Source organism: Rhinatrema bivittatum, chromosome 4 (genome assembly GCF_901001135.1).
Source record: "Rhinatrema bivittatum chromosome 4, aRhiBiv1.1, whole genome shotgun sequence".
NCBI lineage: Eukaryota > Metazoa > Chordata > Amphibia > Gymnophiona > Rhinatrematidae > Rhinatrema > Rhinatrema bivittatum.
This window is the reverse complement of record NC_042618.1, coordinates 191,399,770-191,425,325: the sequence shown is the minus strand read 5'-3', so window position 1 is coordinate 191,425,325 and position 25,556 is coordinate 191,399,770. Positions and strand designations below refer to the sequence as shown.

General features: G+C 43.0%; 1 protein-coding gene across 1 annotated transcript in view; it reads left to right on the top strand.

The window, feature by feature from the left end:
• The window catches only part of STAB1 (stabilin 1), a 335,521-nt gene that overhangs the window by 244,497 nt on the left and 65,468 nt on the right, over window positions 1–25,556 (top strand). Inside the window, exons 54-59 of the mRNA XM_029599456.1 lie at window positions 3,331–3,387; window positions 8,574–8,775; window positions 22,229–22,378; window positions 23,414–23,518; window positions 24,895–25,002; window positions 25,333–25,526. Coding sequence (XP_029455316.1) covers window positions 3,331–3,387; window positions 8,574–8,775; window positions 22,229–22,378; window positions 23,414–23,518; window positions 24,895–25,002; window positions 25,333–25,526 — 816 coding nt within the window. The remainder of the gene's footprint in view (window positions 1–3,330; window positions 3,388–8,573; window positions 8,776–22,228; window positions 22,379–23,413; window positions 23,519–24,894; window positions 25,003–25,332; window positions 25,527–25,556) is intronic.

The window sequence follows — 25,556 nt, the reverse complement described above, 5'->3', positions numbered from 1 at the left end:
CAGGGAGGAATTTCTTCCTCTCTCTTTCTTCCTCCCTCTCATATTCCAGACAAGCCCCTTATGGAGCATTGCCCTCCCTTTCATTCTGTCTCTCTGCCTCTATGAAGAAAAGCTCCATCCAGGGCAATCCTCTAACCCCCTCCCCACTGAGTAAATTCAAGCCCTCTTCAGGCCATCCTCAGCCTTTTTCCCCCTCCCTTTCTCCCCTCTGACAGAAGCCCCATAAGGGGCATTCCTGTACTAACCTTCACCTCCTCCCCCAACAGGAAGAGTCAAGCCCCCTTGGGCATAAATCCCACTCCCTCCCCACCCAGTCTTCTCTCCAGGGGCAGCTGACATCCCCGCCATCTCCCCTTCCACTGCTAGGCAGCATCATTCACAGTCAGACAGCCATAAGAACATAAGAACATGCCATACTGGGTCAGACCAAGGATCCATCAAGCCCAGCATCCTGTTTCCAACAGTGGCCAATCCAGGCCATAAGAACCTGGCAAGTACCCCAAAAACTAAGTCTATTCCATATTACAGTTGCTAGTAATAGCGGTGGTTATTATCTAAGTCAACTTAATTAATAGCAGGTAATGGACTTCTCCAAGAACTTATCCAATCCTTTTTTAAACACAGCTATACTAACTACACTAACCACATCTTCTGGCAACAAATTCCAGAGTTTAATTGTGCATTGAGTAAAAAAGAACTTTCTCCGATTAGTGCCCCATGCTAACTTCATGGAGTGCCCCCTAGTCTTTCTATTATCTGAAAGAGTAAATAACCGATTCATATCTACCCGTTCTAGACCTCTCATGATTTTAAACCTCTCTATCATATCCCCCCTCAGCCGTCTCTTCTCCAAGCTGAAAAGTCCTAACCTCTTTAGTCTTTCCTCATAGGGGAGCTGTTCCATTCCCCTGCTGTTCCAATGGCAGGAGGGCTTGCTGACTTTCCTGACAGCGAAGAAAGGGACCTGTACAATTGGGTATCCATTCCACAAGGGTGGGTGGGGATTGTCATCAGGAGCCTCCAGAAGGGGAGTCTCAGCTGGGAAGGAGCAGGGATGCCCTGGACAGGACAATATTGACTCTGTGTGGGAGAAGAGGTGCGGGGAGGGTGCAGGAATTCCCCAGAGCATGTGGATTTGCCTCTTCATGTAGGGGAGAGAAGGGAGGGATGGGAAATGTCCTGATGGGGCTCTGTCAGACTGCAGTGAGCAAGGGTGAGAGAGATGGGGACGCTCCAGAGAGGGAGGGAGGGCATGGAAATTGTCCCATGCAGCATTCCTCAAAACCCTGTCACTTTGGGCCAGTTAGTATGGAGGATTTAGTATGGAGGATTTAGTATGGAGGATTTAGTATGGAGGCCTAACAGAAATAGGTATCACCGACACAGCCCTCTCATGGCTCTCCTCCTACCTCACACACAGAGAGTATCTAGTAAAAATCGACAAGCACGAATCCTCACACATACCTATCACACAGGGCGTACCCCAGGGATCATCCTTATCCTCCACCCTGTTTAATATTTATCTCATACCCCTATGCCACCTTCTCTCCAAACTGGGCCTGAAATTCTTCCTGTATGCAGATGACGTACAGATTCTCATCCCGTTTCAGGGATCTATAAAAGAACCTCTGCAACGCTGGGAATCCTGCCTCGCCACCATAAGCGCCTCACTATCCGAACTCCATCTAGCTCTAAACTCGTCAAAAACAGAATTACTCGTCATTTCTAAGCAGCCTGAACGTTTCACTCTCCCCATGCGACAGAACACTCCCCAAAATACAACCACAGCCACCCCTCAGACCCAGGTTGTAAGAGATCTGGGCGTCTACATAGACCAACACCTAAGTTTCAAACCCCACATCAAAAACCTATTAAAGGGGGGTTTCTATAAACTTAACATCTTAAAAAAACTCAAACCCCTCCTCCACACCCACGATTTCCGCACAGTCGTACAGACCACAATGCTCACAAAACTAGACTATTGCAATTCCCTATTACTAGGACTCCCCGCCACGACCATCCCCGCCATCAAACCCCTCCAAATTCTGCAAAACTCCATGGCTAGAATCATAACAGGCACACAAAAAAGGGAACACATCACCCCCATACTAAAAGACCTACATTGGTTACCCATCTCCTTCCGCTCACAATACAAAACCCTCACCATCCTTCACAATTCCCTACACAAACATAATCACACCTGGCTCGACGAAATGCCTCGTTACCGGTCATCCGACCAACCCACAAGAACAACCCATGCAGGTACTCTACACACCCCATCCCTAAAGGCAGCACATTCTACTCACACCAGAGAGAGAGCCTTCTCCATCGCTGCCCCCACCCTCTGGAACTCCCTCCCCACCCTCCTACGCCAAGAGACGTCCCTGCAAATTTTCAAGAAAGGAGTCAAAACATGGCTATTCCGACAGGCCTATCCCGACACAAACCAAACTTAATTTCTCCCCACCCCCCTCTGTTCGAATTTCCCCCACCCCATCCTAAGTTTCCCCCCGCCCCTCCCATGGATACCCTAGAAGAAACAACATTCCCCCTACGGCTTAATTTAATTTATTTTTTGATCATGATCGGCTAATGTGTACTTTTGTAAGAAATAGTATGTTGTTCCAAGGTTACATTGTTATGGTTTTACTTTATTTTATTCTTCATACATCGTTTTGTTTTAATGTTTTATTGTATCGCCCATCTGAGTTCTTTGTAAACCGGCATGATGTGCTGCACGAATGTCGGTAAATAAAAGTTAATAAATAAATAAATAAATAAATAAATAAATAAATTTTGACAGCTCACAGATGCTAAACAAATATGCTCAAATGGCTCATTGCCTCCCTCATTGACTTTAATGATGATGTTATAAACAACATAGGGAGGATGCAAACTCCCCAAGTAGCAGTAAATAAATTCCACAAGCACATTCTACAAGCAGATTTTACAGCGGATTTTCAATGCAAAATGATGATGTCAGTATTCAAAGCATGTTCAGCACTATCTAGCCGGATAAGTGGGAATTATGCAGCTAAGGATCGACCGCTGAGTATGCACCCGTGCATATTCATATTGATTGCCTTTGGCACCTGAGGGATGTGTCAGAGCTCTGTAAAGCACAGCACAGCTTTTAAAAGGCTTGGAATCACAAAATCCTATGGGGTATGTTTTTAAGACTGTAGAAAATACTGGTTTCAAATGTTTGTTACTAAATGTCCAGCCTTCTCTGTTGAAACTACCCAAACTGCTTAGTTTGTAAGAGAGATGTTTCACGGGACATATTGCCTTCTAGAAATCTGAAATGCATGTTCTGTTTTGTTTTTATAGAGTCGTTGCAGCTTATGTGCCTTCCCAGAAAGCTGTCCTTCTGGATCAGTTCAACGGGTAAAGACTGGCAAACTTTAACTTCCCACTGCAGATGTCTTAGCAAGGCCTTCATGGGTCTTTTCTCTCTGTTTCAAGGTTGAGTTCTTCAGCTATCGTGAATGTTTGTTAAAGGCTCAAGTAGTCATACTGGTCTTAAGAGAAGGAATCTGTGTGGTCTCAAAGGCTCCTATATACCATCTTGTTTGGATATTTCTTATGTTAGTCCAGCAAACAGTATCACAGCTTGAAAAGAATTCTAATCCCTGCAAATGCTGCAATCTGAATCCCTGCAATGCTGCAAACCGAATTATAATCAGAATTATAAAACAAGGGATTTGTTTTATAATTCTGTCTTAACGACCTCCAGTACTGACGAATCGGATCGTCATCACTTCTGCTGCCAACACCGGTCGGGCGTTCATGTTAAACTCTGATCATTAAATCAGATCTTCCACAGCACGAAGAAATATGATGAGCTGCTTCCCATAAAACATTCCAGTCATGTTCATCAAGATTAATAGCTCAGCATTCCATTTTAGCATCAAAGAATGAAAAGACGAATCCACTATCGTGGTTTCAAGGAGTCCTTGGTATAGTGCCATTATACCCCTCATTTTAATATCTCTGTTGCACAGTGCCAGTTCTAACAGGTTCATCTGCCTTGGATTCCATCCTTCCTTCTTCATTTTAGCAAGGGATTTCTTTATAACTTCATATATCGAGTAGATTCTAAAATCTTTTTGGGTGAGATGATTGAAAGGAACTATATTTTTTGGCCCACATTAAACCATTTTGTTCCCAGTGTTCTAAATTAACAAACAAAGAATAAACTGAGCTGGATGGTTATGACGAATCAAGGAGAGTGGAGACAATTGATTCTTAATTATACCATAATTTTTGCAAACTTGTCTCCATATTAACAAAGTGTGGGTGTCAGGCTCCAGGGATGTAAGCCCTTGGGTCACTGCTAGGTTGATGCACCCTGGGGTGTGTGAACATGGACCAGGCACTAGCAGGCGGCAGCTGATATGCCACAAGGCAACATCTTCCTCCTGGCTGACCCCCTCCCCTTGGGTTGAGCCCACAGGTTCTGACAGCTGGCAGGACTTCTCTGGCAGGGTGGAGGGAACTTGGAGTCCAACAGGACCAGAGCCAGCAGAGTTCAGGCAGCTTCAGTAATAGGCAAGGGTCAGGGCTGGCAGAGAACTAGCAAGTTCGGTGTCCAGGTAGGGGTCAGGGGAGGCAGAGATCAAGCAAGGTCAGTGTCCAAGCAGAGATCAAGCAAGGTCAGAAGACAGTCCAGGTCAGCAACAGAAGAACAGTTAGAAGAAAGCTAACAAAAAGGCAAGGCAAGAAGAAGAAGGAAAGGAGAACAAGACAGGACAGAGAAGTAATACAGGCCAGGGCAGGAGCAAGACTAGACAAGACTAGAAAAGACTAGACAAAACAGGAACACAGCAAAGCAAAGCAAGGATGGACAAAACAGGAGCACATCAAAGTAAGGCTGGACAAAGCAGGAACACAGTAAGGCAAGAGTAGGACAAAGCAGGAACACGGCAAGCCAAGGCTGGGACAAAGCAGGAATAGAACACGGCAAGGCTAGGACAAAACAGGAACACAGCAAGGCAAGACTGGGACAATAGCACAATTAGCACAGAAGGACCTATTACTGAGGAGCTGGCTGGTTGCAGGGAACTTCCTTATATACCTAGTCAGGATGTGATATCAGCCAGTGCCCCAGGAAGTCCTGGCAGCAGAGCCTATAAGAGGAACTCAAAGGTGCAGGAAGTTCTATACGTGGCCCTTAAATGCAGCACAGTGTGGGACGCTATGTTGGAAGCACTTGGAGGAAAGAGGCATTACAGTGGGCTATCACTGGACTGCCTCTACAGATTTTTCTTATATGCGGGTGTAATAAAGTTGAAATGATTAAGGTCTCTCACCGCTACAGAGGCCTTTTCAACTTCCAGTCAGCCATGGAATTGAGAGGTATCCAACCTTGCAGTCCAGAAATACGACTGAAGATCTGGCAGAGCCATTCCATCTCTATATTTGGGGAGCCATAGGGTGCTAAGTTTTATGTGTGCTGGCTTATTAGCCCAAACAAAACTAAGCATGAGACCATTTAATTCCTTAAATACCTTCACTGGTATCGAACACGGCACATGCTGAAAGATATACATCAATCGAGGTAACACATTCATTTAAAGGATATTATACCTTCACTGGTACCAAATGCGCCACATGCTGAAAGATATACATTAATCGAGGTAACACATTCATTTTAAGGATATTATACCTTCACTGGTACCAAATGCGCCACATGCTGAAAGATATACATCAATCGAGGTAACACATTCATTTTAAGGATATTATACCTTCACTGGTACCGAACACGCCACATGCTGAAAGATATACATCACGAGGTAACACATTCATTTTAAGGATATTATACCTTCACTGGTACCAAATGGGCTACATGCTGAAAGATATACATCACGAGGTAACACATTCATTTTAAGGATATTATTTCTGCCAGACCACTCAACTAGAACTTTGCCCCATGATGTCAAATTACTTTTGATTTGCGTAATATGGGGGTCATTATTTCAAAAACAGAGATCATGGAAGTGTCTGGTGACCACTATACCAAGATAGCTGAAATTATGTTTTTGCAATTTTAATCTTGAGAGACAAGATGGAATAGGGGTTTTAGGACCAAAAGGAAAAATCTCTGATATATTGATATTAATTTTGTAGCCAGAGTCCTTTCCATATTCCTTCAACAGATCAAGTAGGATAGGAAGTGAGCTGTTTGAGTGAGAACATCATCCGCATACAGGGAGATTTTATGTGAGGTACTCGCAATTTGAGATCTCTGTAAAGCTACTGTCTGTCTAATAAGCTGGGCAAAGGGCTCAATTACCAAATTAAATAATGTTGGGGAGAGGGGTTCTATGTTGTATGTGAAAAAAATGGTAGAGGGGTACTCACTCACAACAACCCTGGGTTTTTGGTCAGAGTAGCGAGCACTAACCTATTCCATGAAGACAGAAGAAGCACGGAGAAAATGAAAGGTCATGATATCCTGTTGAATGCCTCTTCTGCATCTAATGACAAAAATAAGACCAGGAACTTGTTGTTTACCTGCTGAACTAATAAGGTATAAACAAGTGCCTGCTATTGGCTGTTGACACTCTTCTTTTCATAAAGCCAAAGTTATCAGGGTGGATTAAGCATGGAGTTATGAGGTCTGATCACAATGGCAGGATCTCAGCCAAACGTTTTATATCTATATTTATTAGAGAAATGAGCCTATATGGCATGCACACCAACAAATTCTTGCCTTTTTAGTAATACAATAATGTTGGCCTCAAGGTTGCCCATTTGTCTAAGAGTTCTTACACAAAAAATATAATGACAAGAATATCTTATACCATTCTATCTGATATCTGTTGAGACCTGGACTTTTACCTGATAGGAGGCTCATAATGGCATGGGGTTTCTCTAATGCATTCATTAGGTCCTCCAGTTTTTGCCTTTGTTCATCACTGAGGACTGGTAGCTGTATATTGCTCAGAAAGCCTGTATTTGTGGTCTAGCACCCATTTGCTCTGATATATCTGCTGAGCGTAATCTGACATTGCCCAAGGCTCTCTTAATCCTACTCCCTAAAGCTCTTTGCCTTTTCTTCTGTATTAAGCAAGCTAAAAGCTTGCCAGTCTTATTTCTGTGTACATAAAAGTTTTGCTTAGAGAAGCGCCTGCCAGGAAGGAATCCAGAAACCAGTCAGTTGCCAGAGTTTTCACCTGTTTCCATCAGTCGGTGTACTCAATGTCTCCCAGTCATGATTTCAAAGGGAAGAAAGGAGCGTGCCTACCCAGTAGCAGAAGGCGAAAGTAAGGTGTAAGGAGACTGTTTTATGGTCCATCAATACAAAGCAATTGGATTTCTTGTGCCAAGGGTAATCTCTGAACGTTAAGGATGCCTGCAGAGACTACTTACTAACTCAGTAGGAGATACTGAGACAAAGGAAACTAAAGGTGGTCCTAACAGAGTGCGATTGTGATTATACAGCTGAAGTTATGGATTCATAGTCTAAGCAATGTGTTTTGTGTCAGATCATTATATCTGAAGATGTTGAATTTTAAGTAAAGTTTTATTTGTTGAAATGTCATATCTTGTATGAAGTGAGTGACTGCTAGAGTCCTCAAGGGCCCTTAAGTAAAGCTTTCTCCCTGTTCAGAATGAACTCAGTACTAAATCAAGTTGTGTCTGGTCTCGGTCCCAGTGAAACTCCTCTGTGGTAAAGGCATGGCTGGGGGACGACTTGAAAATGCCACGCAACATGAGGCCAAAGCCAGATGATGTACTGGGTATCCTGATGCTAAAACTGCAGTGTTTCGCCATGTCAAAATTGCTGTGGTGAGCTTGGAGACAAAACCGCATTGCTGCACCATAACACGCCTGCCATTCCCATTATTGCATCATATTAGGAGTGAAAGCACGCAAAGAGTGAAGAAGTTAGTGGTGCGTGTGCCTGTGAGGTCACGGATCGCGTCATGACTATGCAGCCAATGAGTAGTGCTAAAAACCGGAAAGATGCACAAAGAATTTTGTGCATTTCTCTATGACAGCAGACTGATGGTGGCTGATTGGATTGTTGTGGAACTTGTGGGTTACACATGGGTAGGAGAAGGGTGCTAGATGCGAACCAGATAGAGTATCATTCATGCTCATCTATCTAAGAGGGTGGAATTCAAAGAAGGAAGGGAGGTTAAGGAGTGACGTCCTACAGGGGGCCACACTCCTTGGCAGTGTGGACAGGCATAACTGGGCAGACAGGCTAGGCTAATTGGTCTTTTTCTGCAATCAGTGGAGTAGCCGCCGACTGGTTGGAGAGCAGGCTAGAAACCAGGGTTCAAATCCTCCTTTACCTCAGGTACAAACCTTAGATTGTAAGCCCTCTGGGGGTGGAGAAGTACCTGAATGTAATCTGCTTTGAAGTGCTAAAAAGCAGAGTGTAAACACTGTGTACACATGTATAGCCTGTATTGTACATTCTATTGACAGGATCCAAAAATGAATCTCAGGTATAGTATGCCATAGTGTTCTGTACTCTTTTCAATGTCATTTTCATCCTGTACACTGTTTTACAAAGGAAAAGAGAATTGTCTGTTTATCAAGCACTTCTTTTTCTGCAGGGGGAAGTTAAACAGTGCACGTATCCATTCAAAATACCTTTCCAACCCTACCGTTCTTTTCGGTACGGGAGGCTCTCTGAAGTCCCTTTTCACAGTCTGTGGGACTCTCATTACTTCATACGACCTGGGTGCAAGAGAAGTTGCTACTTCACAAACTGGGCTCCCCAGTGCTGCAAGAACCACTACGGGAGAGCTTGTCGAGGTGAGTCACTGCATACAGACTATAAAACAGTATGATCATCAATTCTGGGTAATGGCTGAGTATTTTCAGACAACCAATTTACATGGGTAACTAGAAACACGAAAGAATGAATAAGACTGTGTCAACAGATAACTGAGTTATTTACATAGAAACATAGAAATAACAGCAGACAAGGACCACATGATCCACCCAGTCTGCCCAGCAAGCTTATGCCAGTGTCTGTTGCTTATGCCAGTGTCTGTTGCTTATGCCAGTGTCTGTTGCTTATCAGTTTCCCAGTCCGTAAAGGTCAGGGCCCTCGGATACTGTCTGAATCCAATTTTCCCTAACCCCTGCCGTGGAAGCAGAGAGCAGTGATGGAGCCACATCATTCATGCTTTCCTTTTTCCATGCCGGTTTCTGTTTCCTTACTGAAAATGTGTTTGCATTCAGAATTTAAGGAAGTGGGTTGACCCTCCGACTCATCTGAAACACTTTGCCCTAGAGTGCATGAGGCCCATACTTGAGTCTCTTGCCTGTTTGCGTGATGCACTCAGGCCACAGGAAGAGAGAGAGAGAGCAGGGTCACACCTGCAGAGGTGACCTCCACTTTCACAGTGGTGAAACTAAAGGGCTCAGCCTTAGAAGACACTTCCTTCCAGCCCTCCATCAGCAAGGGAAAGCAGGCTTTGATTGGCTGTCATCCTAGGGTAGCTAGATTTAAAAAAAAAAAAGATTTGGACATGATCCTGGACATGACAAGACATGAGAAAAGCCACTGCTTATCCCCAAGGTGTAACCAACGTGGAATCTATCTGCTATCTGGGATCCTGTCGGGTATCTGTGACCTGGATTGGCCTCTGGTGGAAACAGGATGCACGACTTGATGGACCCTTGGTCTGACTCAGTGTGGCAGTTATGTTCTTATGTAGGGTGGGCGAAGGCAAAAATAAAAGCCCCCTTCAAAAGCTCCCTCTGATATTCTAAATTTAAGTGATTTACAGTGAAGCTGAATTGGTCCTTACAGAATCCAGACAGCCCACATATGCGAAAGAAACGTCAGTGGAAGAAGGAGTGGGGGAACACGTGAGACCCCAGCGAGCAGACCCAACTTTCCATTCCCCTCTTCCCCCCCCCCCCCATCCCAAAAAATGAGAAAAATAGCATTTGTTGTGTTTAAGGGGGCAAGTTTCAAACTCCCCATCTACTTGCAAAGTCTGCGAGTCCTTTGTACCCATGAACCTAGGACCTCATTTTCAAAGAGAAATTATGCAGATACTTTTCCCTTTGAAAATTATCCACAGGGATTTTGCACCTGCTTTTTAGGTGGACAAACTTTCAATGGAAAATAATATTTGTGGGATACATTTTCAAAGAGATCCGCGCATAAAAATGAGCAGGTATGCGCGTAAGAATCCTATACTCGCATAATCAGTACTTGCTAAAAGTCGAAAGTACGCCCATACTTTGTGTCATATGCACATATATGCGTGTAACAAAAGGGGAGGCCTAGGTCAGGGCTTAAATTCCTCTTTTAAAGGACACTTATGCGTGTACACTTGTAACTTTACATCTGCTCATTTTCTGGCATAGTTGATATCAGACTTGTTTATTGGGTGCTAATGGCTGGGTGGGAGGTCTGGGTGAACTGGGGGGAGTTCAGGCTGAAGAACCAGAAGGGTCTCCATGATCTGTAAAAGGACTGGGTGAACTGGTGGAGCAATTGCTTAACTGGTTAATTTGCTTAACTGGTTAATTTGAATTACGCACTCCTGTTTTAAAATATGCTGACTTACCTAAAACCTGATTTACGTACATAAGTCCTACTTTATTTTCGTGTATATGCGTGTATATTTTTTTAAATAGGAACACGACGGCATGTTCAATGTTTGAAATACTTTCAGTGCATTGCATGTATTTGTGCGTAAGCATACATACACATGCATTTTCCAGCATAAAGATATGCATATTTTATAGTATGCATATATAGATGATACATGCAGATACTAAAATACTATTGTAGATCTATGTGCAGCCATATATGCATGTAAATGCCACAACACAATGGGGCCAGATTCATTAAGGCTTTTCTCCCATTTTGTGCCTATGGGAAAAACCCTTAGTGAATCAGGTATAGTTTGAAAGTTATCCTCATAAATCTAAAAATCCAATCTGTAAGTGTTGTTTTTCTTCCCTCTGGGAATGCCTCCTCACAGTTTGGCTGGAAGTAGGCGTGCTATGGAAGACCATGCTTACTTTTAGCTGGATCGAGAGAAGGCAATTTCCAGACAGCCAATTTACCCAGAGAAATCACTATCTATCCAGGTAAATCACTTTGAAAATTTTGATCTAGACTGTAAATGCTAAACTTGAAACTAAAGAGGTCAGTATTCAGCCATGGGCTGTCTGGGTTCATTATCTGGATAAATTTATCCAGAGAACCTAAACTGGATATTTATTCCGTGGTACAGCATCACCGCAGAATATATCCAGTTAAAACCAAGTTATCCAGATAAGTTTATCCGGACAACTTTAGGATTGGTCTGCGACATTGCTAGACTTACTTGGATAACTTACCCAGATAACACTGAATATCAGGTATCCAGCTAAGTTTTGGGATAAGTTAGCCCCACCCTGGAATGCCTCCAATTTATGCATGTAAATTTTATCTGGATATAAACTTATCTGGTTAAATCAGTGGTGGTCAGCAGGGTGGTATTTTTAAATCCTCTGGTTTGCCTGGCTAAGTGCCAAATTTACCCTGACAAATTATTTGAATATGGACCTCAAAAGTTTTTCTTTTTAAACATTTTTGTCCTTTATTATTTCTATTTGGTTACTCTGTTTTCCTCTTGTCTTTCTTCTCCTAACTCCTTTTCTAGGTGTCCTTTCCATTTTCATTTTTTCTGTCTCCTTTCATCCATCCCTCCTCTGCATCAGCCTCTGATACTGTTCTTTGTCATTTCACTTCTCTGCCTCTTTCTTCATTACTACTACTTCACTTCTTTCCCTTCTCTCTTCTCTGTGCCTGATCATTCCCACTCCTCCTCTACTGCCCCTCCTATCTCCCCTGACTGTATCTCACCTTCCAGCTTTTCTTTCCCCAACCTTTTGCTCTCTATTGACCCCTCCAAGTCCTCCATCTTTGAGTCTTGCCCCACAATCTCCCCTTTTATCTCTTCTTCCCCTCTCTGTATTTCCTCTGTCAATCTTTCCCTTTCATGCTGTTTTCTCCTCAGTCTCCCCCTCTCTGCTGCTCCCATCAATCCCCTTCTCTTGCTCTTCCCTCCGCAATCTAGCTTTCAAGAGCTATGCTCCCTTTATCAGGCGAATGTACCTCCTCAGTCTCTCCCTCTCTGGTTCTCCTGCACCTTCTAATCTTTTGCTTTCCCATCTTTAGTCTCTAACTCTTCTCTCTTCCCTTGCCTCCTTTTTGTGTCTCCTCTATCTCCCCCTTTCTGGTTGTTTCACCTCTTCATCTTCACTCTCCCTTATACCTCTCCCTTCTAGGAGAAGAAACAGGGTGATGACAGACAAATATTGCTAACTGCTTGTAGCTGCCCTCTCTTTCCCTCTCGTAGCACCTGTGCTCCCTTTCCAAACTAGAAGCACTTTTCACAGAGGAGAGGTGCAGCCCTGGAGACATCCAGTGCAGGATTTTTATTTTCCCCCTCTGCTGCAGCTCTTGCTCTTCTGTTCTATTGCAGCTCTAGTGTCAGGGCTCCTGGTTCTGTGGATGCGGCTCTACCACCATGTGCCTGTTACTCCAGTCCAAGAGACCCAACAGGGGATCTGGGAGGCGGAAGGAAAGGCAGACAGGCTGAGAATCTCTTGCAAGATCTAGTTAAGTCTCCTGCTGATACAGTTAAAAGGTGAACCATAGTATGAACAAATGAAGAGTGAACTCAGGGAAAGAATTAAAAAAAAAATCAAAGGCATTATCATAATAAAAAGGTGCATGCATTTAAAGCAGAAAAGGAAGTATAAACATCTAGAAAGTAAAATACATTAGAATAAAAAAGAGAGAGGTAATTTAAGAAGACGACAAAAGTAAGCAACAGAGCCTAGAAACAAGCTGAGAGTTGAAATGTTGCTGCTTTCATTCTACTTGTTAAAGTATATGGTACTCTGATTGCCATGTTATTCTTCTTGTAGAAAGAAGAGGTCAGCATACAAGTTGTAGGTGGTACCTTTTTACTGGTCTGACTCAAATCATCTGTGATGAGCTTTTGAAGCTATTGTTTCCTTCATTAGGTCTGTGAGCCCTCCTCATTCTCATAAGAACATAAGAAGTTGCCATACTGGGTCAGACCATGGGTCCATCAAGCCCAGCATCCTGTTTCCAACAGTGGCAAATCCAGGTTACAAGTACCTGGCAAGTACCAAAATACTAAGTAGATCCCATGCTACTGATGCCAGTAATAGCAGTGGCTATTCCCTAAGTCAGCTTGATTAATAGCAAGAACTTATCCAAATCTTTTTTAAACCCAGCTACACTAACTGCACTAACCATATCCCCTGGCAACAAATTCCAGAGTTTAATTTTCCATTGAGAGAAAAAGAACTTTCTCCAATTAGTTTAAATGTGCCACATGCTAACTTCATGGAGTGCCCCCTAGTCTTTCTATTATCTGAAAGAGTAAATAACCAATTCACATTTACCCGTTCTAGACCTCTCATGATTTTATAGACCTCTATCATATCCCCCCTCAGCCTTCTCTTCTCCAAGCTGAATAGCCCTAACATCTTTAGCCTTTTCGCATAGGGAAGCCATTCCATCCCCTTTATCATTTTGGTCGCCCTTCTCTGTACCTTCTCCAGTGCAACTATATCTTTTTTGAGATACGTTGACCAAAATTGTACACAGTACTAAAGGTGCGGTCTCACCATGGAGCGATACAGAGGTATTATGACATTTTCCGTTTTATTCACCATTCCCTTCTAATAATTCCTAACATTATGATTGCTTTTTTGACTGCCGCAGCACACTGAACTGACTATTTCAATGTGTTAACCACTATGACGCCTAGATCTCTTTCCTGGGTAGTAGCTCCTAATATGGAAAGTAATATCATGTAATTACAGCATGTGTTATTTTACCCTAAATGCATCACCTAGCACTTGTCCACATTAAATTTAATCTATTTGGATGCCCAATCTTCCAGTCTCACAAGTCCTCCTGCAATTTATCACAATCTGTTTGTGATTTAACTAATTTGAATAATTTTGTATCATCTGCAAATTTGATTATCTTACTCATCGTATTCCTTTCCAGATCATTTATAAATATATTGAAAAGCAACAGTCCAAGTACCAATCCCTGAGGCACTTCACAGTTTACCCTTTTCCACTGAGAAAATTGAGCATTTAATCCTCCTCTCTGTTTCCTGTCTTTTAAACAGTTTGTAATCCATGAAAGGACATCGCCTGCCTGATAGTTTTCTTAGAAGCCTCTCTTGAGAGACTGTCAAATGCCTTCTAAAAATCCAAATACACTACATCTACTGGTTCACCTTTATCCACATGTTTGTTAACCCCTTCAAAAAAATGAAGCAGCTTTGTGAGGCAAGACTTGCCTTGGGTAAATCCATGCTGACTGTGTTACGACCAGGAGGGACATGAACCCTTGGACCGACGGGGAGGTTGGTACTTCCTTAGGAGATGGCTCCTCAGGTTCCCCCGTCAGGTGGCGAGGCGGAACAGAAGTTGGGACTGGCTGGATCCTCGCTGCTGGAGACTCAGATGGCCTCTGAGAGGGTGACGAGGTGTGAAGTCGGAGCAAGGGCCAGTTGGATCTTCGCCACTGGAAGCCCGTGGGCCCCCCCCCCCCCCCCGGGAGGAGTACATAGGGACCCAGGCCGCTGGGACTTAGGTGGACCTTTGAGAGGTCGAAGAGGCGTGAGGACGGTGCAAGGGCCAACTGGATCTTCACCACTGGAAGCCCGCAGTCCCCCCGGGAGGAGCCCGTAAGGACCCAGGCCGCTGAGACTTAGGTGGGCCCTTGAAGGTGAATGGTCTGAGAGAAGTCTGAGGTCGAGTACCAGAGGATCGCCGCTTGCCAGTCCGAAGTCACACACCGAGGGGTCACCGAGAAGAAACAGGAACCAGGAACCAAAGCACCAGGAGACTCACCGGAGCGAGCAGACTCGTTGCCAAGTCAAGCAGTGACTGGGGCAGTCTCCTTAAGTAGCATTCTGGGCCTAGCCCATTAAGAACAGGTGATATCAATTTAGGGGACGAGGCCCCTTTAAATCTCTCCAGGAGGCGCAGCCTCGCGCCTAAGGAGAGCCGGCAAGCTGCGCCCCGCAGGGCCTAGCAGAGCAGCCAGACGCTGCTGGGGGAAGCCCCGGGAGCGTTTCCTCCGCCGGAATCCTCACGGAACCTCACGCCCGGGTCTAAGGAGGGCAGAACACGCCGGGGACCGACCCTAGCGCGTCTCCTGACCGCGGCTGCGGCGGCAGCCCCGACGTCGGGAGGCAAGGTAGGGATGCCAGTCTTAGGCAGCTGCGACCGGGAACCATAACACTTGGTGACCACCTAGTCTGCCCAGTGCCTTGTGCCAGCCCTGCTTACAACTACAGAGGGCAATTTTCAGAAGAAATTTACCCAAGTAAATGGGTTGTCTGAAAATTGCTCAGCCATAACACAGCTAAAAATATGTGCAGGGACCAACCACACACGCTCTTTTAGCCAGGTGAAAAGTAGGCGGTCATGGGAGTGTGTTTAGGTCAGGAGGAAGGAAATAATGTGCATAGACTATTTCTAAATCTATGAACAATTATTTTTGAGAGAAAATGTACCCATAGAAAAAGCAGTTGTAAATCTCTTTTTCTAGGGTGATTTTCAAAGGGAAACATGCTTGTAACTTTCCTTTTGAGAGGTACAAAGTCTGCAGGTCAGTGGCATAGCCATGGGTAGGCCATAACCCACCCACTTTGTACTCAGGCCCACCCATCAGGGCTGCCCAAATCCAAATGAGGCATGAAGAATGGCCACGCCAACTTATTCATTGTGGTGGCTGAAGAAGCTGTCCCACTGCTGAAAGCAAGGTCTCCACAGGAGCCCATCCCCATGGCAGTGAAGAAGATGTCCTGCCAGCTGAAGCCAGGCCACCACGGGAGCTCATCCCCGTGGCAGTGAAGAAGTTGTCCTGCCAGCTGAAGCCAGGCCACCACGGGAGCCCATCCCCGTGGCAGTGAAGAAGTTGTCCTGCCAGCTGAAGCCAGGCCACCACGGGAGCCCATCCCCGTGGCAGTGAAGAAGTTGTCCCGCCAGCCAAACCAAGGTTGCCACGGGAGCCCATCTCCGTGGTGGTGAAGAAGGGGTTTGGCACTGCGCCCCAGTGCGTGTGTGTAAGAATGGAAGCCTGGGTGTGAGTATGTGAGAATCAGAGCCTGGATGTGTGTATGAGGATGGGAGCCTGGATGTGTGTATGTGAGAATGGGAGCCTGGATGTGAGTATATGAGGATGGGAGCCTGGATGTGAGGATGGGAGGATGGGAGCCTGGATGGGAGGATGGGAGGATGGGAGCCTGGATGTGTGTATGTGAGAATGGGAGCCTGGATGTGTGTATGAGGATGGGAGCCTGGATGTGAGTATTTTTTTTTTTTATTTAAAAACTTTTTTATACTGGTATTTGGTTGGGACCGTCATATCGGTTTACAGTAATTAACACTTATTTAAATAATAAAATGCATCATATAAAAAACACACAATAGACAACAGCTTCATTCTTACATTATTAAAATAGTTACAGTTTACAATCTAATCCCTAAACGAATCATACACATAGACAATCATATCATTGACAATTGCATGCCTTTCAGTCATTATATAAACTATTTCTCAAGCCCTTGCTACTTGCTAGCGAGCAGTTGTTATTTCAATTTATTCCTGTAGTACCTTATTTTTTTTCAACATCAAATGCTTGTTGGTGTAGCCATGTTTTGATTTTTTTCTTAAACTGTACCACATTTGTTTCCAATCTTAGGTCGAATGGAAGATTGTTCCAAATTTTGGGCCCAGCTAATGATAACACACTCTCTCTTACGGATGTTAGTTTTGCAAAGATTGAAATAGATAACAGGCCTTTGTTGGCAGATCTCAAGTTTCTCTGCAGCGTGTGTAACCTTATCGCTGCGTTCAGCCATTCTACCTTCTCACTGTGAATTGCCTTATGCAAAATGCTTAAAGCTTTGTATTAAACTCTCTGTTCTAATGGCAACCAATATAATTCCATTAAGACAGGGGTGATATGTTCTTTTCTACCTGTGTCAGTTAGTATCCTTGCAGCTGAATTTTGCGGTATCTGCAGTGGACGTATAGTGGAATAGGGTAGGCCCAGCAATAGTGCATTACAATAATCCGTGGAAGAAAATATTAATGCCTGTAACAGGTTCTGAAATCCTTTATTTCTAATAGTGGCTTTAGTCTCCTAAGTATCAATAATTTATAGTAAACCTCTTTTGTTTTGTTTGCAATATATTTTTTGAAACTTAGTTCAGGGTCTAAATAGACCCCAAGATTAATTTGCAAATGTTCATAACTGAACTGTAAGTTTGTGTGATTTGGGGAAATTTTTCTCTCTAACAAAATTATTTCCGTTTTTGCTATATTAATGCAGAGTTTCATTTGGGTTAAAAGTTGTTTAATGACATTTAGATATATTGATATCATTTGAAATTATTTTTCCAAAGTATCATTGACAGGTATTAGAATCTGAATTTCGTCAGCGTATAGATAATATGTTAATCCAAGTCCTGATAATAGATGGCAAAGTGGAGTTATGTAGATGTTGAACAGTGTTGCTGATAGCACAGACCCTTGTGGAACTCCAGTGTCAAGGCTGATAATCTCGGAAGATACACTGCACGGAGCGGCAGTAGCCACAGAGGCATTCAAACACTGCACGGAGTGGCAGTAGCCACAGAGGCCAGTAGTTGGTGTTCCACCTTCACGGAGTGGAAGGATGGAGGGCTGCTATCTCAAAAAATACAAAAATAAAAACAGGGGTGGGTAGGAGTATGGGGTAAGGGTGTGGCCTGCTTGTTACAGCGGTTGCTACCCCTAATTGAGCTGGACGTTCACTTGGATGCAGATACGGCGCTGCTCTCTAAATTGGTGGTGGGGTGGAGGGGAATTAGGGCTGGAGGGTACTGGAAGCCAATAGTAACAGGTGGGAGAGAAAAAAAGGGGAAAAAAATGGATAAAGTGCGTAGCTTGCTGGGCAGACTAGATGGGCCGTTTGGTCTTCTTCTGCCGTTGTTTCTATTTTTCTATGTAAGTCCTGTTATTTTAAAAAAGAGGTTAGCCATTTTAATGGCTTCCCTTTGACACCTATTTCATTTAAACCTATGTACCATGATTTCATAGTCAATAGTGTCAAATGCTGCTGATAGATCGAGGAGCAAAAGTAAATATTATTTGTTACCAGTATCAAAGCCTTTTAGTATAGAGTCCTGTAAGGAGAGAAGTAATGTTTCTGTATTTAGGTTTTTTCTAAAGCCGAATCATGTATGATAAAGTATATCATTATTTTCCAGATGTTCATTTAACTGATTCAAAACAATTTTTTCAATTATTTTTGCTATGAATGGAAGGTTCAAGACTGGTATATAATTATTTAGTGTTTTATTATCCAGGTTTTTCTTTTTTAAGATTGGTTTTATGATTGCTTTTTTTAATTCTGTCGGCAAAAATCCTTCATTCAAAGATAGATTAATAATGGTAGTGATGGTTGGGGCAATTGTTTGCGTCATCTGTTTAAGAGTTAGTACTGGAATTGCATCAGAAGGATGTTGGGTTGGGTTAAGTTTTTGTATTAACTTTGTAACTTCATCAATTGTTGCTTCATTATACTCTGACCAAGATGGAATATCTTTTATGTTCATTTTAATTTCTTGTTTTGGGGTTTTGTCTAAATTTGAAATTATTAGATCAATTTTGTTTTTGAAAAATATTGCCAGTTCTTGGCTGAGATTCTCATCGGTGTTTATATCCATTTGTGTGGGATCAGAGGTTAGTTTATTCACCAGATCAAATAAAATGTTTGGGTTTCCTGAAAAGTTTTTTATTTTATTGCTATAATAATCTTTTTTTTTTGTTTTGTTTATTAATTTCTTGTAGAAAGCGAGAAAAACATAGTAGTTAGTTAGGGTCAATGTATATTTATTTTTTCTCCATGCTCTTTCTTTTGCTCTAAGTTTTTGTTTAGTTTCTTTAATAGTTTTATTATACCATGGGTTAGATCTTTTATTCGCTTTAAAATATTTGGTTTTTTGAGGATTTATGTTATCTGCGATTTCATTTATAGTTGTAAACCAAGATTGTGTTGCGCTTAACGTGTTCAAAATATCAATGTTGGGAAGTTGTGTTTCTAAAGATGCTTGTGTTCTTTCAATATTGAAAGGCTGTCGAAAGTCAAAAGAATCTATTTTGTTGTTAGTGATTTTACTTTTTTTATTAAAAGTAATATTAGCTTTAATTAAGAAATGGTCCGACCAGAGAACTGGTGAGTAGTTAGTCTTAATTTCTTTTACTAGATTGAAGTTGGTAAAAATTACATCTAACAAATGGCCAGCTCTATGTGAAGCTTTTGTGGACTCAATTTGGTATCCCAAAGTTAGTAATGCATCTAGTAAAGTTTGACAAGCAGAGGATAGAGGATATGCATCGAAATGCACATTAAAGTCTCCAAGAACAATGGAGGGTTTCCTGGGATCTAAATTGGAGACAAAAAATTCGATTATTTGAGTATGTGAGAATGAGAGCCTGGATGTGTGTATGTGAGAATGAGAGCCATATGCCTTCTTTGGGTATAATATTAAAGAAAGAAACCTCTTAATGTGAGAAAAAGAAATTATATATATATATGCAAAGATTTCTCACTGGTGATGGGACTTTATAAAGGCAAATTCAACTGTGATAATAGCCCTGTAACCATCATAATGCACAAGGTTCCAGTATATGTGTCTGGTAATCTATAAGAGCTTTATGCTTCTATGTGCTAATGGGTATAATCATCGGTTGCTTAGGGCCTTTTATCTCTCTCTGTTAAACCAAAAAGCTGACCACTAAAATGATTTAGTCAGCAGTGATACTGAGCTTGATGGTGTGTGATTGAATGCTGTAAAAACAGCTTTCTCAAAAACTAGACGCCGCGATGCTCCGCTGATTGCTGCGATGGACTTGAATGTGGAAAGGGTTTCTTGCAGGTCTGCAAGCATGATCGGGTGCTGTTTACAGTCCTGTTTCTAGTTCCCTTTCAGGCAAGATTTTAGACGCACACTGTCTGGACACCCGATGCTGCAGGGTTTCGGAGTTCTTCCTTCCTCAGGGGTACGGTATGCTCGTGTGCTGAAGATTTTAAAGATGCGTGGCTTATTTTCAATTGGAATTCCTCAGGGGTACAGTATGCTCGTGTGCTGAAGGTTTTAAAGATGCGTGGTTTATTCTCCATTGGAAAACAACTACGGTGTGTGCCTTATTCTAGTAAATAGAGAGAGATATAAAAAGAAAACACAGAAGAATGCCAATGTCCCTGTATATACAACGGTGCACTTTTGGAAAGATAATATTAATTTTTAAAGATGAGTCGCGCTGACTTACCCTCGTTCAGCACAAGAGCATTCCGTACCCCTGAGAAAGGAAGAACTCCGAAACCCTGCAGCATCGGGTGTCCAGACAGTGTGCGTCTAAAATCTTGCCTGAAAGGGAACTAGAAACAGGACTGTAAACAGCACCCGATCGTGCTCGCGGACCTGCAAGAAACCCTTTCCACATTCAAGTCCATCGCAGCAATCAGCGGAGCATCGCGGCGTCTAGTTTTTGAGAAAGCTGTTTTTACAGCACTCAATCACACACCATCAAGCTAAGTATCACTGCTGAATAAGTCATTTTAGTGGTCAGCTTTTTGGTTTAACAGAGAGAGATAAAAGGCCCTAAGCAACCGATGATTATACCCATTAGCACATAGAAGCATAAAGCTCTTATAGGTTACCAGACACATATTCTTTGGGTATATGCATTTCTTATAATTTTGTATTTTGCTCTTTAGCTTTACACTGTTCAGAATCTGGTTTCTCAGACTTTCTATTTTGGTTTTGTTTGCATGTTTCTATTTCTAAATTATAGTCTCTTGTTTCTATATTAGGTAAGGGTCAGTCCGTGTTCTGCCTTTGTGTGACTGAGGTGCAGTATTGCTGCCAGTGTGAGGTTTCTCTGTAGGGATTTGTAGCAGTCTGGCTTGTTCTGGTATCCCATTGAGTGGTATATTAATGTTCCCAGGCCTGTTGTAGTATTTACATTGCTTCTTTTTCATAAGGTTGCTGTATTTGAGTCCTGAGATTCAATGCTGTTATATGGTATAGCAAGGTTCTAGGTGTCTTTTTCTTTTTGCAGGGGTTTGTGTTAACTTCACAAAATGTTTAGCAGTGGAGGGGGGGTCTTTTTTTTTTTCTGAGATGACCCCAGAATTTGAATATAGCTTTTTTTTTCATGTTGGGTTGTAATGTGAACTAGAGATGTCCATTGGGTAAAATATTTGTTTCGGGCTTTGGATTTGGCCTGCCGTGGGAAATTTCATTTTCCCATGGTTCGGGCTTTTTTTTTTTTTCAGGGACCCTCGATTTTTAGGTTAGTGTGCACTCCCATTACTGCGCGCTAACCCAAAAAATGAATTTTTCTGAAATTGTGGAAAAATTCCAATCGTTTTTCGGGTCCTCCGAACCAGGACGAATGCACATCCCTAATGTAGTTTTTGCTCTGCGCCCATTCTAATGATTATTGTTGTTTTATTGTAGTTATGGTGATCTCTGCCTTTCTGGAAAGAGAATTCGAGAAATAATACATTGCTAATTGTTTTATGATATAATTGATTGGATCTAATGTTTGTTTTATTTGCTTTTTACCTGCTATTCTTGTTTATTTAATTAATTGCAATAAATATAAAATAAATTAATACAAATTAGTAAGGAACTTTTAATGTTGGTAAGTGCTTGAAATAATAGAGTTAAAATATTCTAAAAAGTTTCACTCATGATGCATAAGGGCTGTTGTAGACTACGTAGGATAAATGCTAAGGCATTATTTATAAATAAGATTACTGCTAGTAGGTTTCAGACCTGTATGCTTACTGCCCACCCTTATTAACCTTGGGCCCACCCAAAAACTCAGTTCTGGCTAGCCACTGCCACAGGTAGAAGTAGCAAAGACTTTGCATCAATGCAGGTAGTTATGTAAATTGCCCCCATGGCGTCTTGTGTTCTGGATTTGTAGTCCTGGAAAATATGGACTGGAATATATTAGAGTGGAAATTAGTATCTCTGGAATAAAGAGGAAGGGTTGGCTTAAGGGACTTGGCATAAAATTACAGAGCCTATCACCTCAACAAATCAGGTTGTGCTGGAATATTGAACACTATGACTCTAAGGAAAGTAAATAGTTTGAACTGCATTGCGTGCTCTTGGTTTTCAGTGTGTCCAGGGGGACTGGAGGCTCCCTGCAGTAATCATGGTACATGCGATGATGGGATAAGTGGATCAGGAGCATGCAGCTGCATGGATGGCTTCACTGGCACCGCCTGTGAATTGTGTACATCGGCTAGATATGGGTCAGACTGTAAAGGTAAGCATGGCTGGGCCAAATACTCCAAACTAAGATCATGACATACGTCCTTTAAGATGCTGGTTTCTAACCTTTTCTTCAAACCTTGGTGCTATTTGTCCCCTAACAGAGCCCTATCTTAGATGCCCCTGTGAACTTTATCAGAGATCCTTACAGCAGAAATTCCCAATGCACCCAAGAGGGGCTTAGACAATGACTGGAGCCATGGAATTATAGATGAAAAATTACTAAAGACATTTTTTTAAGTTGATTATCTCCTTATATAGGATTTACAGCACCATATTACTGCTGTATGCACCAACGAAAACTTTCAGTCCAACTAAAATGCTGCTCTAATATTTACTATTCAGCGTGTGCTGTAGTGTACACAATGCACAAGCCTAGAGGTACAGTTACTGTAAAGTTGCCATACCCCAAAGAGTTTGCCTTCAGACAGCTTAGTATGATTCACCCAACATCGCACAATGAGCATCAGATGGGAGCATGTGAACCAGGGTCCTCCTATACCACATTATTAGCTCTCATGTTGAATTGCCCCTTTCAACAAATTCAATGCTAATGGGGCGGCAGTGAAAAGAAATAAGACGCTAATGTTTGACGCTTCAAGCCACACGCCTGCTCAATTGCAAATCAAATCCTGTGCAGCATCCAGGTCTCAAGTGATGTTTGTGCTTCCCGAGACAATATATGAGATCCAATGAGGTTGAACATTATTATATATAAATAGATTAAGTAGCTGTAACATGCTTTTTCCATACCTAACCAGTGCAAAGACCATTTTCCTTACTTGTGCAGTGACTTCCGACTGTTTAGGTAGCAATGCACGGGTGCAGTTTCTGCTAAAAGCAAAATCTTGGATGAATTCCATCCAGCAAGCAGCAGAACCTGCCCTCAGGCTGCCACCGAAAACGAAAGGCCTTGCTTATGATCAGCGGGTACTGCTGACGACCTATGTCCCCACCACGTGGCTTCAGCTTTGTGACAGGAACATGCCATGCTCCTGACCCGGGCTTTCCTTTGCACCGTCTCTTGCAGAGTGTAACTGCAGTGTGAACGGGGAGTGCAGTGAAGGGGTTTCTGGAGATGGCTCCTGCTTTTGCTCGGAAGGATGGACAGGGCAATACTGTGAAACCAAACTGGGTAAAGTATATTGAAGTGCATTTCCTACAGAATGCTCGTCTACACTTGCTCCTAGCTGCCCGCTTTCTCAAGTTATACTAACATACAGGCTGATATAGTAAAAGTCGCAGGAGAGCGGGCAAGCACCCGCTCTCCCGGCACACACACAGGCCACACTCCTCTGCGCACGATTCAGTATTCAAATGAGGGCCCGCGGTAAAAACAGGCGCTAGGGACACTAGCGCGTTACTAGTGCCTCTTTTTTTGACAGGAGCGGCGGCTGTCAGCGAGTTTGACAGCCGACGCTCAATTTTGCCGGCTCGGCCGAGCGTACCGTTCTGTATTGGCCTGTAAGGCAGCCAAGAAGTGGATAGCCACAAAGCAGAGTTAGGGCAGGGCAAGGAATTTAGGTACCGCTAGCACTGATGATTATCACTGATGATTATCAGTGCTAGGCATCCACCTTGGCTGGCCAAATCTAGGCACTGTAATAGCAGGCCTAAATCTGGGCTGGCGATCAGCAACCCTTCCCCAAGCCCCGATCTCTCCTTCCTCCCTCTCAGTTCTCCATCCAAGTTAAAATCCAACTTAACAAAAAAAAACAAACTCTGCTTCCCTTGACCCCCAATTCCCTCTCCATTCTTCCCAGCACCCCATCCAAGTAAAACAAAAAAAAAAGAACTTTACTGCCTCTGAACCTTGATCCCCCTTTGGTTCTCTCTACCTCTATCCTAGTAGGAAGTACCATTCAATGCGAGCCTTAGTGCCAGCAAGAAGAGCTGTTGTGCCTCTCTTACCAGCAAAAAGAGGACACTCTGGAATCAAAGTGCTGATTCTGGAGGGGAGGTCTGGTGGGAGACGTTGGTATACCAAAAGGAGAATTGGGAGGGGGTGGGGTGGGGGAAAGAAATGAAGGGTGAGACAGGCGTTTCGATTTTCTTGGATGGGGGGCCGGGAGAGAAGGGGATTGGGGGCAGGGAGGCAGTTGTAGTTGAAAATATAGCCTACTAGCTCTGATTTTCAGCATTATCTGAAACATGTTAGGCTCTTTAATCTGAGCATCCTAGAGCTACAGGTGGTGGCCACATTTTAACCACTTAGATTTAGGGAAAATTTCAGCCCATGTTAGGTACCTATGTTTTTAGCAGAAAATGTATCTAAACTTAGGCAGCCAAAACGTGGCTGCCTAGGTGAGGTGCTCAACCTCCTTTGAAAATGCCCCCCCTAAGTGACTTGCATAAAGGCAAAGGTGAGCAGTGGGAGGGAGAGTGAAACAAATGGAGGATTCGAAATTCACCAGTTTTCTGCACTGCTGGTCTTTTCCTATATACTGTAGTGGTTTAATAGATTATGAAAAGCATTGGTATTTTTCTCACTAACTCTCTGTGTTTGTACAGAGACAAAGCCTGTGTGCTTCCCTGCCTGCCATGGCAATGCCACCTGCCGATCAGAGAATATTTGTCAATGCCAACCTTATTATGAAGGAGATGGGAGAACATGCACAGGTAGAGTGTCAACACTATTTGCTGCAGGAGGGAATAGTCCATGCCTGTGCAGTCTATTCTTCCAGATTTCACCTTTTATACCAGACAGATCTTTCAATCACTCACCACCCTGGGTAATAATATCCAGGGGAGAACCATCCCTGTGCTTGTGCTCTACAATATATATCACATGGCTGGGTTACACAGTAAACATAAGTCATAAAAATAGCTGAGCTTGATTATTGCTAGTTGCTACCTCCCATTCTTTCAATTCAATGCCCTTTGGCTTTTTTATGGCAATGTTTGAATGCTGTTTGACCAAACTGAACTGCACGTCATGTATTACTTCAGTGATTGACAGGTGCCAGGAGGAGAATGGAGGCTGCAGTGACAACGCAAACTGTACTCAGCTTGGCACTGATGTGTCCTGCACGTGTTTCCCAGACTACGAAGGAGACGGTTACATCTGCAGTCCCATAGACCGGTGTGCAGATGGCAGGAATGGAGGCTGTAGTGAACATGCAACATGCATCAATATGGGTCCGGTCAGTACATCACAGAGCAGTCTGAGAATG